We start from the raw sequence: 19,635 nt of genomic DNA, 5'->3' as shown, positions 1-19,635 counted from the left end.
TTTGGGAAATTCTCAGCCTTGGATTTCGAAGCTAAATGAGGATAATTACTGGAAACCGAATGGGGGCAGGGAAATTGAGACTCTAACGGACCATTTGCTATTTATGATTGGTCCCGTGAACTCCTACTCCGTGCAATGATTGGTCAAATATACTATCAATCCTCATTTTCTGAAGACCCTCAACTTTGAAACTTTTTGCGAGGAGGAGTCAGATTACTCACTCCTGTAACCGATCTGGGAACATAGGGAAGAAAATACCGTTTCAATTATTAACAGCAGTGCAGATAGAAACACCGAAGGGGTTAGGAGACCTAAAATTGTTTCCTCCAGCGGAGTCAGAATCTACAAGGTCTTTATCAAGTTTTTTTTTTTTTTTATCTTCTGCTGTCACCATGAAGATTCGGCGTTTATCTTGATCTTTGTATTGGAATAGTTGGATGCATCCAAGCAACATTGTAGCCTAGATCACGGTTTTCCCCCGCCCGTATCCGGTTCGAAGTTAAGATATCCGAGGAAAGGTAAGGAAACTGTTCAATAACAGCAATGTTTAACATAATCCTGCTCCATGCTACAACCAGTTTTGAATGAGTACAAGATGTTATTTTGTGTGTTTGTCTGCAGGCTACAGCCCCATTCCTCTTCTGTTTATCTACTGCGATCAGTTTGGATTGTTAAAAACGAATGTAGCTTAAACTGAAAGAAAGCCGCATTTCAAGTTAAATATCAGACATTTTGAAGCGTTCTCTTAGAAGATCTAACTGTCATTTAGCATGTAGGCTATCGGACCATTACTGCCAAAACGTCGCAGAGGGTGATTGAATGGACTCATGTCATGTCTCCATCTGCTATGTGGGTCAGGGGAGTGAGAGGGATAATTGTGTGAAGTGACCATGTTACTGGACACCAGAAAGAACTGCGCCTGGACACACATAACGCTCACTAATTGCTAAATAGCCTACATTTCTATATGTCCAAAAGACATAACAAGCATTCCATATGCAGGCTACACACATTTGAAAGCAAGTTAATCAGTATATCAGTGCTGTGGGTATTATAATAATTAACATAGATTTGCTCACATCAGACAGTCCATAGTGTAGTCAACATCAAAAATGATCCTAGTTTTAAAATAGGTTTGTGAATGGATAGGCTAGGCGTTGCTGAATGCAACGTGGTTGGGGTGTGGAGGGTTGTCCAGTCAATTCCCTGTGTATAAGTGTTACAAATCTTTGATAATATATTACTCTTTGTATTACTCATTTTAACACAGTGGTGCTTACAGTCAGTCATTTATTGACAGACGGGGTGATGTGTTTGACCTGATTTACTAGACTGCAAAGTTCAGTTGGGCCGGCTGCTTCATTTGTTACCAAGGAAACATTAGGCTACCAGTTTGCTCTTAGATTTGTGCCGTCAGCAGGTTTGAAGTATGCCCTTTTGTATTATTTCATTATTTCACACTCTCCACAGCACTACTACTAGCCTGAAGCGTTTTAACACGCAAGCATTAATTCTGGATACGTAGCTTATTAACTGTGGATGGTGTTGTTTTATGGTGTGAGCAGGTGTCCCAGTCTTTCTTGGCTGTAAGATATGTTATTGTGTGTTATCAGTGTTGGTCAGAGCATTCTTCCGGTGGTACATACTGAAATGATATTAAACTCGCCATGGAAAACATGTTGTCATGGTGTGGCTATTCTATTCACTCACAGTAGGACATACAACAATGCTGCACTCACATAACTGTACCCATAGACACCATGTGGGGGTGCAATTGTGGAAAACTACAGAGCCTTCCTGACACCTTAACTCTCCTTCATCCACATTGATGTGATTTTGAAATAATTCACAAGTGGTCTAAAGCAAACTCCATGTAACGAGGCTCTAATGTGTAGGCTATATGACCGAGTGATGAATCTCTTGCCTTCTTCATGACAGGCTCACTGGTGGCTTGGAATTTTGCATTTTGATTTCATACAGCTGACGCATAATTTAACGCCTATTATTTATTCGGCATCAGTTGTGCTTCTTAATAATTCATTGCGCCACAGGCATCTCAAGGTGTAACGAGAGCAGGCTGAACATTACTTGCTTTTTTTGTTTGCCGATCAAGGGCCTGTTAAACTCTCAGCATTCTGCTCAAAGGCTGGCTGGCAGTGGGAGGATGAGAGACAGCAGCACACACACATCACAGCCAAACTAAATAAGGTCCCGCTCCAACACCAAGTGTAGTGATTTGTCTCTTATGTAACAATGCAAGAATAGAGAGAATAACCTGAAAAAAGAAAGACAACTGGTGCCTCCTTCAGTCAGTTTTTAAAAGTATATTGTCACAGTTTGCAGAGCGTGTTTGCTTTACTCGTTGGTGGGATTCAGCAGTCAGTCTTCGGAGGTTTTCCAAATGTAGAAAAGCAGAACTTGATTGGAAGACTTGTGTTGCAGTCCCCAGGTGAATCCAATCTCACACCCTATCTCACCTGACCCAATCAGCCTGCAGCACGCCCTCCACCCCACAAACACCCCACCCCACACACACACACACCCACACACACATTCACCACCCCCTTCATTCACTCTGCTCAGTAAGAGCTGTTTAGTGTGGCTGAAACTCATGAACCTCCTTCCCCATAGAAACATAGCCACACAGTAATCCCTTACAATGGAGCTAGAGGCTGTTCTATACATCTCTGAGGGTGAGTAAATGTTGAGAAAATGGGTGCTAAGGAACCAAGAACTATTTGTTTACCGACCCATTGTTTCATTTAGCTTGCTAGAGGAGTTTGTTATTCATGCCACACTAGATCAGAGTGAATTCACTCTGCTTAGTTTAGTTGGTGTATTGCAGCGTCTGCATTAAATGTGTTATGGGATTTATTGTTATGCACACAGGGAATTATGAAATCAGTTCAAATTGCCTTATCCAAATTCTGAGGTCGATGAGCCTTGCTGGAGAAGCATCTCCTTTGTGTTTGTGTATTCCTGTCACTTCTAATTCTCCTTAAATCATCCGAAAGATTTGACTTCAGATTCGCTCTGTGGGGTTGGTTCCTGTATTTGGCACCATCACTTGAAGTGTAAGGCACACAAGAGCACCTAACGCTTCCTTCTGAACGGTACTTCAGCTCACCCCCTCACCCCTCCTTCCCTCCCCGTTCCCCCACATCGTTTACTCTGAGGAAGCAGTCATCTCTTCATGGAGATAAAAAAGGCACCTTTGCCAGCCAATGACAAAGTGACATTTTTTGTGCTTTGCTCAGTGCTCTACTGCAAACTCTAGGAGGCTTGTGCCAACTCTCAACTCAGAATTATGCACATTAGACTATATTTGAGGAGCTAGCCATCAGTTGAATCGATGTTTGGGGCCGTACCTTGAAAGTTGTAATTTAATGAGCTCACAAATGTATTAAGATTGATTTTATTTAATGTGTTTGTTTGCTGTGGGTGAGAGGGTGACAGACAGGTGTATAGGTATAGGAAAGTCCTTTGATATCTGCAGCCTAATATCATGATCTCCCCTAGATCCTCAAAGCATTTCAGTTTGATCCCGTCTGTCATTTTTGATTAACTGAGGCAGAGAGAGTGGGAGATTTACATCATCTGAAATTCCTCTCATGTCGCCACCGTGGTACTGTTCCTGCGGTTTAATACTGAAGGATTCCATGGGAAAAAGGCCCAGCTAGCATACATGAGAGAATGCAAATTATGTTCTTTGAGGGATAATGTCACTGAATACAAATGACTTGTCTCTCACAGAGCACATTCTAATTCATGTAATGTTGCTCCATGCGCAAAACATAAATTCAATGTGAAAAGTAGGCTCATGAATTGTTCACTATAGTTCACTATATGTCATGGTTGACATTTACATTGTGCATTGTGTCACTGAATTTTGCATTTTATCGCTGGCGCCTATCTCCTCACCATCTCCTTCAGTGGCTTACCGTATAAATCAGATAATTAGTATGTTGTGACGTGTGATTCAACGTTCCAAAGATATAATTAGATTGTATTATAAGAGTAGATAGCGCTTGAGTAAAGTGGAGTAAATCATTTGAACAGTTGATAAAGTGAATTCCAAAGTGAAAGGCCTCTTTCCACCAAGTCTGACCGTCTTCATTCTTATCGTGTTAGAAACACCACGGGCAGTGCTTCTTTCACGTTGAAAATATGTGTTTTGACATGAAGCTCTGCTCTTCCGGTGCATTTGTGTTTTTTTTGGCTGAGATCAACGCGTGAAGTAGCAGTGACTCACTGCACGCTGGCAGGCAGTACACCGATAACTCGCGGCCCCGCCTCGCTCTCTCACCGCTGATGGTTTGGTGCTCTCAAAGGATGTTTCAGAGATTGCCTCGCTACTGGCTGCTCTGCGTGAGATGATTGGTAGTTTTCATCTTCCCTCTGTACGTGCCGACTTTTTTAGGACAACCAGGCCACAGATTTTCTATCTGCTTTGTTTCACATTGGTTTGTGGGGAATGGAATCTATTGTTTTGAACTGAATGAAGAAGTGGAAGCAATTAGTATGCTGCTGTTTCAGGGGCATATTCTTTTCATTGATGCCTTGATGTCTTCAAAGAGTTGTCTCTGTCTTATATTGGTCTTTTCTACGTTGTATGTTTTTCTCTGCATGGAACATGAGTTGATAACCATTAGTTGTTAGAATAGGAAATTCTCTGTTGGAGTCCATGAGGAAAGTGTTTTAAACTCTTCTGCTTCCACTCCTGCAGACATCATGGACTCTTTCAGCACCAAGAACCTGGCACTGCATGCTCAGAAGAAGCTGATGAGCAAGATGGCCAACAAGACGGTGGCGAACATGTTCATCGACGACACCAGCAGTGAGGTGCTGGACGAGCTGTACCGCGTCACCAAGGAGTACACGCGGAACCGCAAGGAGGCACAGAAGATCATCAAGAACCTCATAAAGATGGTGGTGAAGCTGGGTGTCCTCTACCGCAACAACCAGTTCAACAGCGAGGAGCTGATGCTGGTGGAGAACTTCCGCAAGAAGGTGCACACGCTGGCCATGACCGCAGTCAGCTTCCACCAGATCGAGTTCACCTTCGACCGGCGCGTCATGAGCGGCATTCTCAACGAGTGTCGTGAGCTGCTCCACCAGGCCATCAACCGCCACCTCACCGCCAAGTCGCACTCCCGCATCAACCACGTCTTCAACCATTTTGCCGACTGTGACTTCCTTGCGGCACTTTACGGCCCCACTGAAGTCTACCGCGCCCACCTACAGAGGATTTGTGATGGTGTGAACAAGATGCTGGACGAAGGGAATCTCTGACCCACACCACCCTCTTTTTTGCCCCCACCTTTTTTTTTAAGAAAACAGTGTGTTTGTGAACATTTTAGATGTTTTTCTGTGTGTACCTATTGGTCTTTGTGTGTCCCTTCTATTCCCATGATGACTCTTAAGAGATCTCCAGACTCCAGACAGTTTGACCCTCACTCCCCCTCTCTTGCCTTACACATCTTTTATGATGGCCCTTATAATGCAGATCCACTTCTTTTAATGACTGAACTAGCTACCTAAAATAGTCTTTCACTGAAAGACTATGATCAAATTTGTGAGCGGTGAGAGTGGTCTTGAACTAGTGCAGTCTAAGGACAATCTGATGAGCCAACAAACCCTAATGTCTAGTGAGAATATGAAGAATTGAAAGCACAACTTGAAGCAAAACAAGCACTGCAATTTCTTAAGTATACTTACATGTTGGAGGACCATTTAAGCCTACAGGTAGGGTGTGAATGTATATGTATAATCCCAAGTTTACATGTAATCCCCAGCACTATCCCCATGCCTACTTTATTCTTGTCTATGCACAGGTGAGTTTGTTTTATGGAAAGTAGTTATAGATTACAGCGACACCAAAGCCTGTTTGTTTAAACCATGTAGTTGGTGCTTAACAAAGCTGACATTTTGTTTGGAACTGCAATGTATATTTATCAGTTATGAAATCCCAACTGAAATTCAACAGTACCTTAAACATAACATAGGTTCAGTGTAGTTTTTAAATATGTAATAGTGTTTAAATGAAATACAGTACTAGCATGGTTCCGGACCTGGTGGTTTTATAATGGGAATAACGATAGGATTGTACTGATTGTACTAATTCCAGATTTTACTTTGAGACCAGGATCTAGTGTTCCAGTAGTATTCACTTAGTCCACTCCATACCCTGTACCCCCAGATTGTACTTTGAGACCAGGATCTAGTATTCCAGTAGTATTCACTTAGTCCATTCCATACCCTGTACCCCTAGTTAATGTGATAGTTAGAAATTTGCTCTCCGAAGCCCTTAATCAGGAATTAAGTTTTATGTGAATAATCTACTTGCCTTAGCACATACAGGTTATTTTAGATGTATTTTTGTAATGCTGTATGTGAAAGACATGTTGTCCTCATTTAATGTTGTTTCTCGCGAAGGATCAGAGACACCTGGAAGAGAGTTCATTCGTGGGATACACCAGATGAGTAATCGTTCTGTCACTGAGTCAAAAACCTGTAGCAGCTCTGCCAAAGAGATTTCAAATGAATGAATGAATGTCAGAGAGGACCCAAACATTCCCCAGGAGATTCTGTTTTTGGAATGTTATGTTTACATTCCAAAGGAAGCTCAACTTTGGAATGCTACAACTCATTATCTATGCACTTAGTAGATTAGTGGTTAATATTTTTGTATTTTGGAAATATACATCTCCCAGCTGTAAAGTGATCACCTGTTGGACCGTTCTAGCTGGTTATGTGACACTCGAACACATGAATAAAGGATTTGAAAGCGTATGCCAACACAAGTACTAAAAGGAGAATAGTAGACTGGGATATCTTTTTATGGAGCTGTAAAGTTGAACTGCAATCAATGCCATTCACCTCTCAGTCTTAATCACTCAGGGTTGAGTCTCTCATGGCTCCTGTTCTCAGTAAGTGAGCCAATAATGAAATGATGGTGGACTGTTGTTTCTGTATATATTTTTACACAAGCTCACCCTGACCATAAAGGGAACATATTTAAATCCAATTCTACATGTACCTTTTGATTGTGAAGGTGATTTGAGGTGCGTGTGTAAATGTCAACCTAAAGGTTTTGTCAACATCTGTTCTCTGTTCTACATTTGCAGTATCATCAAATACACTTTTTTTTTCCGTAAGAAATAATTGCATTGTTTTTTCATCTCGGTACTTCTGTAGCAGATCACCAGTATTAGAGCCTCTTAAAAACTGCCGAGAGAACATTCAGCTAATCTCCATGCATCTGACCTGGATTAGTCCATACAAATCACTCATTCTTGGCCAGCGCATTGTTATATTTAGAGGCTGTACTTACTCTCCAAACAAAGCACTCCAGCATTTCCCCCACTCACAGAAGTAGTCAAGTCAGCTTACCATGATGAATTTTTATGTTATCTAGATGGAGAAAAGGCAGAATCCTTATTTGCGTTTCATATTCGCTAAAAAAATTTAACTCAAGAAAGAACACAATGAAACATTAATTAAAATTGATTTTCAGTTTATGTGAATTTTTGGAAGTCAATTTTCAGTTTGTGTTAAGTAGATTTGCATTCCCAGCCAAACAAACGCTCCTCGCCGCTCTGTTTCTATTTCAGTGCCGCTCACTGCCACTGCTCTTTGCCTCAGTCTCGCTCCAGTGTGTTTGCTTAATATCGTCTGCCTCCAGGCAATAGGAAATATGACAGTTACCTCAGACTCAGTTCCTGAGCCCCTGCAATCTCACTTTTTCTTTAAAGTGTGTCCTCTGAGGAAACAAGACTGGCATGTTTATTTGAGATAAAACGGCAGAGGTGTACCCTATAAAAATATGTTCCTTACAAGAGCATAAGCCAACACTAGGTATGGCTTAATGTATTCCACACTGGGCCTGGACCCCACGCGTCAAAAGGTCACTTGACAAACAATCCACCCTCCAACTAGGAAAGCCACAGACCCGCTATTGTGAAGGCTGCCCTGTCAGCCAGTGCCAAGACAAACACCGACCCTCAGGAATACCAAACAACCAAGCCCTTGAATCACAAATAGAGGTGACACTAATGACCCCTGCCATATTCTGTGCCCCGCTTTTAAAGTTGTCCACCCACTCTTGAGTGCCAATAAACGTGGCACAGTGTGTGACTATTATTAACTGTCATTCTCTGTCGTAGGGCTAGCAAGGAAATAACATAGTTTATGTAAACCATTTATCAGTATGTGGCTGAAGTTGTGGGGGGTGGGGCCGTTGAACGGTCTCCAGTGCACGAGCACCTGAACAGATGAAGAGGAGAATTGAGAGGCTGACAGCTGACAAGGCCGGGAAGTTTTCCACTGCTACAGGTACTTGTTGTGAATTTAAAATAATGTAGATTTGGGCCTATTTATAGATGGTGCACAGTGAGTGGGTGATGGCTGAAATGAGAGGGAGTCAGCGTGATGTAACGCCCTAGCAGCCAGGGCCCTGATGAGAGAGGGCTATATAGAATGTCATCAAGTGGTGGGAAGTTTCTGTTCTATTTCCATCAAGAACGGGAGACCAAAGCCCTTTTCCCTAAGAAATGAGAGGAGACAAAAGCTTTGACAGCCATTATTTTCTGCTGTCTAAGATAGGATCAGCTGTGCAAAGACTGCAATGTGTCCATGTAATTCAGTTTCATTCAAACCAGCTTCATAAGTTGCTGTGCTGTGAGACGCATTTGAAATGAAATTACACCACAGTCACTGCTGCTGAATGCAGTAATTTGGTATGAAAACATGAAACACAAATAAAGACAAGACTTTGAAGGCGCAGTGTGTATCCGTGTGAGTAGAAACGCTGAATGACAATGAAGCCAATGTTTCATGCACAATTACATCATTTTTTGCCAGTTTTCTATTACTCAAGTCTGCCCCCTCTTTATAAGGGGGGGGGGGGGCTTTCCTTATATTCCCCTTCTACCCATCCTCCCCACCCCACACCCCTGCTCCCTCTTTCCATCTTTGTGATCCCATGCTGTGTTTAATTGTAGAGTTAAAAACCAAAACGTGAGTGAAGTAGATCAGAACATAGGCAGGGGACTCACGTAGAGGCACAATGTCTATCCTAGGATTAAAAGCGATCTTGATTGAAGTCAGACTAGTCCACGCAAGTGAATAAGCAAAGGGAACAGCTCAGAGAGTGAGTGAGTGAGTGAGTGAGAGAGTGTGGGAGGAAGAAAGAGCCAGAAAGGGGAGACAGCGCAGTATGTAGGGGGAGTGAGAGAGTGAGAGAGAGAGAGAGAAGAGAGGGAGGGAGGGAGAGGCAGGAAGCGTGCCACTGCTACTGAGACAGAAATGCACGGAGGGCGCAGGAGAGAGAGGGGAAGAGGGAGGCCCACTGCAGCAAGGGGTTACAAGGGAAAACGGTAAGAGGCAAGAGGAGGGGAGGAAGAGAGAGAGACGGAGAGCATCCAGGAGGAGAGGAGGGGGGGCAGAGGGATAACATCAAGACACAAGCCAAAGCAGGAAACGGAGGACTGGAAGGAGGGGGGTGCGCGAGGTGCACCCGGAGCAGAGTAAAGTTGGAGGAAGACGAGAGGGAGAGAAGAAAAGCCCATTCAATGCTAATTCAAGTGGCGGGAAACAGACGACAGGCTTTGCAGGACTCCTCCTCTGCACCGACCGGACTTCTCCACCATGCTCGCAGATGCCAGGCAGGGAGACCGGGACAATATCTACCAAAACAACAACAGCACACACCACCCGTGGCCATACAAGGTACTGGGGAAGGAGATGGGGCACACTGATAGTGAACACAAAATGACATGTGACAGAAACAGGCGCTTGCGTTTTGCGGCAAAAGAGCACATTTCCAAATCCCAGGAGAGCACCGGCAGCAGCGACCTTTCAAACAGACCCTGGCGTCAGACAAAGCTCCCTTTTGCCTCGCAGGAAGGCCAAGCGCAGCCAGATGTGGCCGGATACAGCTGTGCGCCTGAGGCGAGCTCTGTGAAGTGGAACAGGTCCGTGGGACGCGAGCAAAAACACTGCTTGTTTGTGAGGGACTACTACAGAGAATGCCGCTTTGTTAGGAACTTCCACCAGACCAACACACACCCCTCAAGGAAGTGCTCGCCTGCTCCACCAACACAGTTCAAAGGTCAAGAAAACTGTAGAGTGCCTGTTTGCGGGCAGGGACAACAGCGGGGCTCTGTGAGAGACCCCTCCCAGAGAGAGCCATATGGAGCTGACATGCTTGACACAGGTAAACAAGACCTGCCTGCACACGACTATTTAAAAGCTACTTTAAATTTGGATTCTGATTGCAAACTGGATAACGGCCAGAGAGGTCAAGTCACACCCAAGGTCCTGAAACAGGAGAGCCTCAATAAATCCAGCTCCAGTAATTCTTTCATCCTTCCAGAAGGTCCTTGTGGGGAACTGACTAGTGCAAAGCAGCATCAACAGAACCATTCCCAAATGGGGGAGAGCACAACTACTTCTGGGGGACTGGCCTCCCGGGCAGCACAGGGACCGAAGTGTGAGCCCGAGCCCGAGCCTTGCCTACTGTGGCCCAAGAAGAAGCAGAGGGCCGTGCGGGACCAGATCCGACGAGTCATCGTGGAACTGGAGGGGATTTTGCACGGCCTAAAAGAAGTTCATTTGGAGATGAAAGAGGTACAAATTACATTTCCATTTCTTGCCTGAAGGATTGAAAAAAAAAAGACTAAGTCTCAAACATTAATGGCATAAATTATTAATGACCCACAAGTACTTTGATTTGAGCTGTTTTTCAAACATTCTGATTGGTTTCAATGTATTCGCATAATTCAGTGTTACGAATTGCTGGGAACAAATGTGCCAGCTTCATTTGCATATAAACATAGCATTTACAGAGCAATTATGGGCTACACTGTTTATTGTAATCCATCCGGAAATACAGCTGTTATAGATAATGTATGTTATTTCATTGTGTCATGACCGCCTAAGCATGGTAGCCCAGAACAATTCTCTGAATGTTTAATGCAGGAGGGGAAGTGCTGTTTGATATGCTCCATTTATCAAACAGCACTGGCAGAAGGCAATGCTCATACTTCATCTTTTTCAGTGTCCACTCATCCACAGATGTTGGAAACAGCTGGAGCAAGTTTTTTCTTTTACCCATGCGTGTATGCATGCATTACCGTGCCTAATGGTGTAATTGCCATAAAAGCCTTTCCATAATATGGCCACTTTTGAGGCGTTTTTTTTCCCCTCGCCAGATACTGGTCTTACAAATGCAGGGATGGGATCACTTTGGCTGTGCATGGACAGCTGCTGTGGAGATGTAAGTGTCCTCTTTCTCCCACACAGGTGGTCAAACAGATTGATCATCTGACCTCTGCCATAGACTTCACCGGGGACGAGCCACACACCGGTCTCCATAGTGACACGCTGGGCAGCAACAGCTCCAGCGGGGTGATGGTGGGTGGGAAGGCGGAAGGGGAGGACAGCGGGGACGTGGAGTCGGGGAGAACCAACAGTGCCCCCTCCTCCCAAAAGAGCGTTCCCTCGGAGACCAGCAGCACGGTGTCATCCAGCACTGTGGCCAACTCTGCCGAGGACCACAGCAGTACGTCACCAAATGACCCATCTAACAGTGATTCTCCACCAGCTGAACAATCCACTGACCCACAGATTAAGACCAGGAAAGAAGGAATGACCCCAGCTTTCTTCAAGGAAGCCACTCTGGGACCCAGGGGTAAGAAGCCCCCACCGTACCCCCACCACCACCCCAAAACAGCCAGGGCAGACAAGGAGAGAGATGGTCCGAAAGCTCCCCCATACCCCGGGAAACGCAGGCTGCTCTCCACCACTGTCTGAGGGACCAGGGGTGCTGCTGCTGCTGGCTGGCACAGTTCTCACCAGCTGTGAGAAAGGTCGGTCTCCACGGTGACAGGAACCGTTCAGTGAGTATGCAGCTGAAGCCCCTGCTGTGTCCCAACCGAAATTGATGTGTTCTTATTTAGCGGGCTGCTTCAACTGGCTTTGTGCCAAATGATAACACACATATACACACACACCTCTTTCGGAAAAAAAAAGGCTTGTGCTTCTATGTTAAATGCTACGTTCCAAGGCATTGTGACAAAAGGAAAGAACAGTGCGTGTAATTACCTGAGTGGGTCCCTTACTGAGGCTCCCTGCCAGCGTTTTGGGAGCTGCATACAAGGCATGCAAAATATGCTAGCTAATCAAAAAAACATTATTGATACGTCCGCATTTGCTGCACTACGTACTTAATAGAATTACAGTTTTAAACTAAGTACCCAGAGTAGATACACAGTGCATTACACCCCCAAGAGGATGTTGTGAGTCACTGCAGCTAGTGAAGAGGTCAACATACGTAGATGTTGTCCATAGGCAGAATTTTGTAATTCAATTGGGCATATTTATGCTAATTTGTATTTGATTAGTTTGTGTTGTATTAGACCACCAGTGTCCTTGATATCAAACATATAACGTTTTTTTGTGAATCATTTCAGCTTGACATATTCTTCCTTGCTCCAAAAAAAGGCAATAACACCTGAGCAATTACAACTGTAAAAAAAAAATATTTATTGTACAAAAGTGGCTGCTCAATACATTTCATAGCAACATTTAAGGGGGGGGGGAGGATGGTAGTGACAGTTTGTGAGTAAAGATGTGCTGTGACCCCCCCCCCCCCCCCCCCCAGGATAGACCCATGTTACTGCTGAGGGAGCATGCACCACAATCAGTGGTGAGGACCTTTGCACAACTAATGGACACCCTGGCGATCGATGCTGCAGTAGATTGGGTAAGTTAAATCAAGCTTCCGCCATCTTTTTGTTGACAAAATTACTCTATTACTGGCTGATGGCTTGCGTCACTCTCTGTGGAAGATCAGTGCGAAATACTGGGATTGTTGTTACACCAGATAACATGTATTTCTTACTTCATTTTCTCGGAACAGCCCTAGTTTGAGACACTGTTTCATCAGATACAATCTAACTTTTGCTGTGCACATGACCATCCTAGCAGATTCTAAACCCCTGGTTTAGTTTAATGTAATATCCCCATAGAAATCCCCCACCCCATTTATCCTTCACGAATGCCTCGTTAGAAAAAAAATAATTAACTGTACTATTCAATATTGTACAAAGCAGATGCATTTCAGTACAACTGATACAGTGAGCAACTTCTTTCTTTCACATTTACAGTTCCATCCGTTCTTTGTCACCAAGGTTTCTGCAGTAATGCAATCTTCCTGATTCTTTCTTCATTCGCCTGACGAAAGCCCACTCAGTTGATCTTCCTTCTCGTTGCTAGTCACAGCTCGTCATGTTTGGTCCGAGCAATCATGGTCACCTTTGAGAGCTCGGCCCGGAACTTGCCCTCCCTTTGTGTCACTGAGGAAGAGAGAGAGGAAGAGGAAGAGAACAGGGCAATGCTTCACTTCAATTGTTCACACATGAAAGAAAAGCAATAACCTGGCTTTGTAACTACCTACAGAATGTCACCCAAAAGAGAATAAAGGCAGTTTAATGCCCCTGATCTGTATGTCAACTGTCAAACTGGCCCATGATGGCAGCCATAAGAAGCTAGCTGCTGCTCAGGAAAATAAAAAAACCTTTGATCTCAGTTCAAAGTACACGCTTTACAAACTGTGGTTGTTGAGATGGCTGTCAGGATATAGTGGCAGTATGGAGGGGTAGAGAAGCTGACAGGTAACGGAATACGTCAGCCTTGAAAAATCACCTGAGGAGTCCCCAACAATGTACTCTTCCTCCTTCAAAGGCACATCCTTCTGTCCTCCCACAGCAGACTGGGACTGTAGGGTGGGGGGGGATAAAACAAAAATAGTTGCGGTGATGGGATGGGATGTGACAAACACGAACATCAAGAGGGCTGAAATACAAGGAGACACTGCATCCTGAAACAACCCAAATCAGAGATGAATGACAAGGGCAGGAGAAGTGTACTCGATTATTTTTTATTCTGTTTATAAAGTGTGTGTGACTTTTTTTTATGATAAAAAAAAATCATGCATTTCTATACATAGGTGCTGCTGAGACAGGAGCTGTATGGAGGCCAGGAGACAACCGTCTGCTCAGTGAGTTGGAGTTCTGAAAGACTGAGCCCTGACCTCGTCATCCTGTACCGAGCCGCCTGTTCGTATACTCTTCCCTTGTATTTCTTCGTAATTGAGCGCGGATTTTCTAGATCACAGCGCGGCACAGAAACAGGACCTGCGACAACAACACTTCCTGTCTGTCCTGCTGGAGGACGATTAAGGATTCTGGGTCGCCCATGTGGCCTGTTTATTCTCCACTCAGGGCACCGATTGGTGCACACATGTTTGGCCCGTGCGGAGCAGACAAACTATTCTCTGGCTGCTGATGACATAGCTGGCCCAGGGAGGGCAGACAACCTTTCTCATTGGCTATTCACCAATCAATCAAGCACAAGTTTGAGTTGGTGTGACTGCACTGCTTGACAGAAAAAGGAGCTTTTGGTAAAGAGTGCATCACCTATGCAGAGAGCCTGTGCACACTATATGTGTGACCCTCTGTACATTTGCAGAATCAAGCTTCACATTCCAGTGTATTGCCATGGCTACATACTACAAGTATCATTCATCAGGCTCACACATGGAATACAAAACAGTTAAGCTGGTTTGACTACTGTGGGTTTGGAAAAACATGAGATGCATGTTTTAGAAGTCAGGTTTTCAGACTTAACACTTTTCAGCATCATATTCAACTTCACATATCTCTTCTAGTTCTGCTCAGAATGTTTCTCAAGCCTGGTAACATCCAAATCAAACAGACTTGTAAGATCAATTTAAACCAAAATGTCTACATTCTATAATGGTTTCCTCTACATAAAATATGTATGTTGTATGGCGCAGCAGTTGTTAAGAATGTGTTACTGTAGTGTACCTTCACCAGCAATAATCCAAACATGAACACAGAGCAGCACATGACTTAAATAAAGACAATCATTATGAGTTTGTTGATGAGGATACTCACAAAAGCACTCGCGTATTCCATTTTTGATCCTGTGATCTCCGCCTTAAACTGAGTGAAAAACAGGTAGGACTTCCCTTGTGGCCTACCAGAGAAGGAGAGAGAGACAACAATAAATGTACTATTCGCTTGAATTGACATTGACAGCAGGTGGCAACACACAGTGTGTGTGTGTGTGTGTGTGTGTGTGTGTGTGTGTGTGTGTATGTGTGTGTGTGTGTGTGTGTCGACAGGGGGAACGTACCTCCACACAGAGCAAGAGACAAGCCTGTCATCATCACTGAGGCCCACGCTCATGTGCCATTGCTAAGGAGGGAACCATTACAGGAAGTGTTAAAATGGATTTCTTCGAGGTTTGTGAACTTGACAAGACCATCTCAATGTAGCTCACAGTAGCTCACCTCATTGGTTCCTCCTTGTGATGCGTACGTGAAAGAGCATTCGTGATCTTTCTGTGGGGTAAGAGGGGAAAGCCAAGAAATAGAGACAGACTCAGAATTCAAATGGAAGTGATGCTCAATGGATGTAATAGCCTACATATAATGCCAAGGAGTCTCTAAAGAAAAAAAAGAAAAAATACAAAGCCAAAATACTTAATGAACTGAGTTCATTGAATTCTGCCACATTACAACAAATATTGTTTCAAATATTAGATTAGTTTGACATTCACATTAAACTTTGATGCATTCAACTTTTTCTGTTACATGAACATGGTGATACACATCAGGGCCGGAGTGGGGTCACTTTTCAGCCCGGGAATTTCAGGCCCAAGACCGGCCCACTTTTTCCATGGTAGTGGAAATTGGATAAATGAAGCCACAGTTCAGCTCTTACTATCCTGTAGTTTTTTTTTATTAATACCATGGTTCAACAAATAATGTAAAGGTTAAATAATAATCCATTCAAGCTAAGAAGTTAATGAAAAATATTTCACAATTCCACAAGGATAGGTTGATAAATTAACAAAAGCAGAAATAAATGAATAAAGCATTTGAAACATATCCAACTCTTCAACAAGGAGGCATATTGAACTAATGTTTACAGTTCAACTCACAGTACAGTATAGTTACATTGCGAATAGCACCAACAGCATCTACACTACAGCATCAGTAACCATCTGAGCAATGCACTGGTTTCAGCCACTTTATCTACTGTATAACTGTGTCGTTGCTTATAGACATGAGGATTTCCTTCTCTGTGCACATTAACATGAAAGCCTCCAAGTTGTCCGGACTCAATGAGCTTCGTAGCCTATTCTTCACAAATGTTAAGGTTGAGAAGCTTCTCTCACTTGAAATCTGTGTGATGGACAAAGTAAACAGAAACTTTGTCCAAAGCTAACCCAATGACATGATAAGCATCTGTGAGGAGGTTGTACTGTGAGAGTATTACGTGGACACAAATGGCACAGTTTTGCAGGAGGAACAGGTCCTGCTTTCAAGCTCCATCTCTGATTCTTCCATATATGGTAGTCCGCCACTATCCTCCTGACTTTCCTGTGCCACCTCACTACATGCCCTGATAGTATAACCTTCAAGAAAGGACCTTTTCAGTCTCTCCCAATGGTATGCCAAGCTAGACAGTTCAGTTTGTAATGTGCTAACAGTAGCTCTGTCATCTAACGTAAGCAGACATTTGCTGATTTCCTGGAGTGCTGAGTTAGGGAGCCCATTTATCTTTATTTCAGGAAAGTTTTTAGTTTTTTCTGAAATCCTCCTATCCATGCTACCTGCCACAGTGTCCAGAACAACATTATGGACATTCACCTCAAAGGCAGCATCAGATGAGGCTACTGGTTCATCATCTAAAATCTCCCCTGGCATTCTTTTCTTTCATCAAGTACTGTCATATACTGCTCTTTCTTACATTAAATACCTTGAATTCATATGGTTTACTCTGTTATCGAATTCATATGGTTTACTCTGTTATCCTCTCTACCTGTACGTGTAATCATGGCCTCCTCATTGCAAATTTCGGGCTCATCATTTTTAGCAGGAGTCATTTTACTGCATACACAGATCAAGTTTGAGTTTTTGCATAATATTTGCGAATCTATGGATCGCCATATATTGGGTCTAAAAAGGCTAATTTAATATTTTGCTTGCGAATAGGTTGACAATGCTGCTGCAACGATATTAACCAACGCTACAACGTATAGTTACGTTGCTTATCATTAGGCCTATGTCTCTCTTTACCAGTTGCCACTTGTGTTTGTCCTCTTGGAAATAAATCGGTAAGGGCAGCATTTGGCAGCATCCTCCTCCAAAGACTTTCTTTTTTTCAGCCCCTCCTGGCCTTTACCTCCCATCCATCCTCCCTGCCTCGTATCGTTGCGGTAGGGCCGGCCCAGCCTATCTGAGAAAACTTTTTTGGAAAAGACGTGCTATGGACCCAACCAACTGTATTCGGGAGGGGAGAACTTCCTCGCATGGTAAAACCCATGCAGAGGCTGCTGTGTCATAATGCACAACGTGTGTAGCCTACTTTAAGAGAAGATGGACTAACGTGACAAAAATAAATAAATAATAATAATAATAATTACAAATTAAATTCTCGACCGGCCCAGAAGTGAAGCGGCCCATCGGGAATTCTCCCGATTCTCCCGATTACCCACCCCGGGCCTGATACACATCACTGAACTGAAACTTTTTCCTCAGCCTGACCAACTTGCAGCACTGAGTGATAAGTTACAAGGGAGACCATCCCTACTTCTGTAAGTCAAACATTGCTTGTGTGGAGTTCAGTGTTGGCTCTGACCAAACTCTGCAGTGTGACTGCTCTTATTTGCTTTAGAATAAATTTGGTAAAGCTCTTAAATATCTTAATACAAGCTGGCATCTAAGGGTTTCAGGGGTTAGGGTTATTCCACTATGTGACCACTAGGCGGTTACATATGAAAGGCACTGTAGGTGGCGTATTGTGATTAGCCACCGATGCTGCTGACGTTGGGGTTTCATAACCAATGAATAACCGAATTGTTTCTTTTCCTTACTGACGTGTCAAAATTTAAAGCACTGCTTTCTGTACCAAATCCATGTTTGCCCTTCTTTGAGTAAACAGTTGTTTATAATGAGGAACACAAAGCAGAGCAAAGCACAGCAAGAGTTAATTAAACAGAATGTATTTCAGCATATCTCTCTGCATGATGTTGCCCCAGATCTCATTTAGTAGGCTTGCTGCTGGTTGTGAGAAGATTTTCTGCCCACGTCAGCCGCACAGCAAGTTACTTAGCAAGAGCTAAGGAAATACATGAATTAAAAGCTATGTTAATACTTCCTTCTACTCTCGCATAGATACAACGTGACGTTAGTAAATGTAATTGTATGTGCCGAATCAACTACTGGTCATTCATACAAGACCAAACATCGTCCTTTCAAAGCAGCTAGCTAGCTAAGTGAGCAATTCACCTAGCAGGCTGCAAAACAGAAAGGGCTACCCAGCTATTGCAACCGGTTAGCTACGTTTTTGCATAATACTAATTTAACTCTTATATAATTCTACAGTTAAAAACAGACATCCAAATACAATGAAAGAGTATATTTTAGTTGGTTTGTTGGTGTAACAATATTGCCCAGATGAACAGTTGACTCGTGCATTTGGCACCATTGTTTGCTAACTAGCTATCTATGGTAGCTAAGTACTTACAATTTTCTCAGAGAAAGTGTGTACAACTCCCCCAGGTTTTACGTTGAATTCCACCGTTTTTGTGCTCTCGGATGAAGCGACTGCAAAAGCAGACACGACGATGAGAAAAACAGTTCCAACCATAGCATTAGTTGAGGTACCTGCACTTCGGCTGTTACTGTGGGACATTTTAGCTTTTCGGTAGCTGCACCACGAGCGCATTGGTTGAACGCAAGGAGGTCCAGAGTTGCCAGATAGTATTGCGTGACATCACGAGGGAAAATGTCAACAGTAAAGCCTTACTATTGTCATCACTTTGGATTGAAAAAAGGTTTACAATTTGATTAGGCCTAACATAATGTACAGTTGCTTCATCTTTATCAAATGTCCATGAACAAATCTTAGAGATCCATAGAGATATTCTCCCAAGAATGTAATTATCGTTACAAGATCCCAAGCAATGTGCAAGTCCCAAGCAATGTGCACTTGTTTGTGATGCCATCCTACGTGGTGTGATCATGTTCTGATAAATTGTTTGGTCAGATAGCAGAATATTAAGTTTGTTATTATATGGATATTCAGAACATGAGGTGTTTGTGTTCTACTCCAGTGGCAGCTAATAGGTTGAGTATGCAGTATGAGCGGCATGACTTTTTTCAATGGGTTCTGACTAATTTGACCATGAGGAATAAAACTAGGGTGCTGTCATTTCATGTAACCCGAGCGAAAATTGAGATTTTGCCACGCCCTTTTAGCGAGCTTGCGGCCCGTCCAGCGCATCTGTATCTCAGCTTCTGAAGGTCGTAGACACTTGAATTTGGTCTCAAACTGACCGGAATATGCATATTGATATAGCAGTGATTCTTGAGACAAGGGACAAAACAGGTTTTGATTTTCCCAAAAAATATTTGGAGAACTTCCAAAATACATGATTACATTTATGTCAAATTAAGTTTTGTCTATCCAAACATGTTTTGGTTCAACCTCCCAGTTGTAGATTTTTTATGTTAATTGAATGTTTGCTGGGTCAGCA

General features: G+C 43.4%; 2 protein-coding genes across 2 annotated transcripts; one reads left to right on the top strand and one right to left on the bottom strand.

Annotated features, from left to right (window-relative positions):
* The first annotated feature begins 325 nt into the window (after positions 1 to 325).
* On the top strand, positions 326 to 5,946 carry tnfaip8l1 (tumor necrosis factor, alpha-induced protein 8-like 1). Its single transcript, XM_080831842.1, has 2 exons — positions 326 to 518; positions 4,727 to 5,946. Exon 2 carries the CDS (start codon positions 4,732 to 4,734, stop codon positions 5,290 to 5,292), a length of 561 nt encoding a protein of 186 aa, XP_080687968.1. The 5' UTR covers positions 326 to 518; positions 4,727 to 4,731; the 3' UTR covers positions 5,293 to 5,946.
* A 6,730-nt stretch (positions 5,947 to 12,676) lies between these two features.
* On the bottom strand, positions 12,677 to 18,810 carry mydgf (myeloid-derived growth factor). The gene is made up of 6 exons (XM_080832074.1): positions 18,624 to 18,810; positions 15,380 to 15,430; positions 15,223 to 15,284; positions 14,982 to 15,063; positions 13,708 to 13,780; positions 12,677 to 13,358 (listed from the first exon to the last, which is right to left on the bottom strand). The coding sequence occupies exons 1-6, from the start codon at positions 18,789 to 18,791 to the stop codon at positions 13,279 to 13,281; spliced, it is 516 nt and encodes a 171-aa protein (XP_080688200.1). The 5' UTR covers positions 18,792 to 18,810; the 3' UTR covers positions 12,677 to 13,278.
* Positions 18,811 to 19,635: the final 825 nt, after the last annotated feature.

This window comes from Sprattus sprattus (genome assembly GCF_963457725.1).
Source record: "Sprattus sprattus genome assembly, chromosome: 2".
Classification (NCBI taxonomy): domain Eukaryota; kingdom Metazoa; phylum Chordata; class Actinopteri; order Clupeiformes; family Clupeidae; genus Sprattus; species Sprattus sprattus.
Note: the sequence above shows the minus strand (reverse complement) of the source record. Positions and strands in the feature narration are given on the sequence as shown.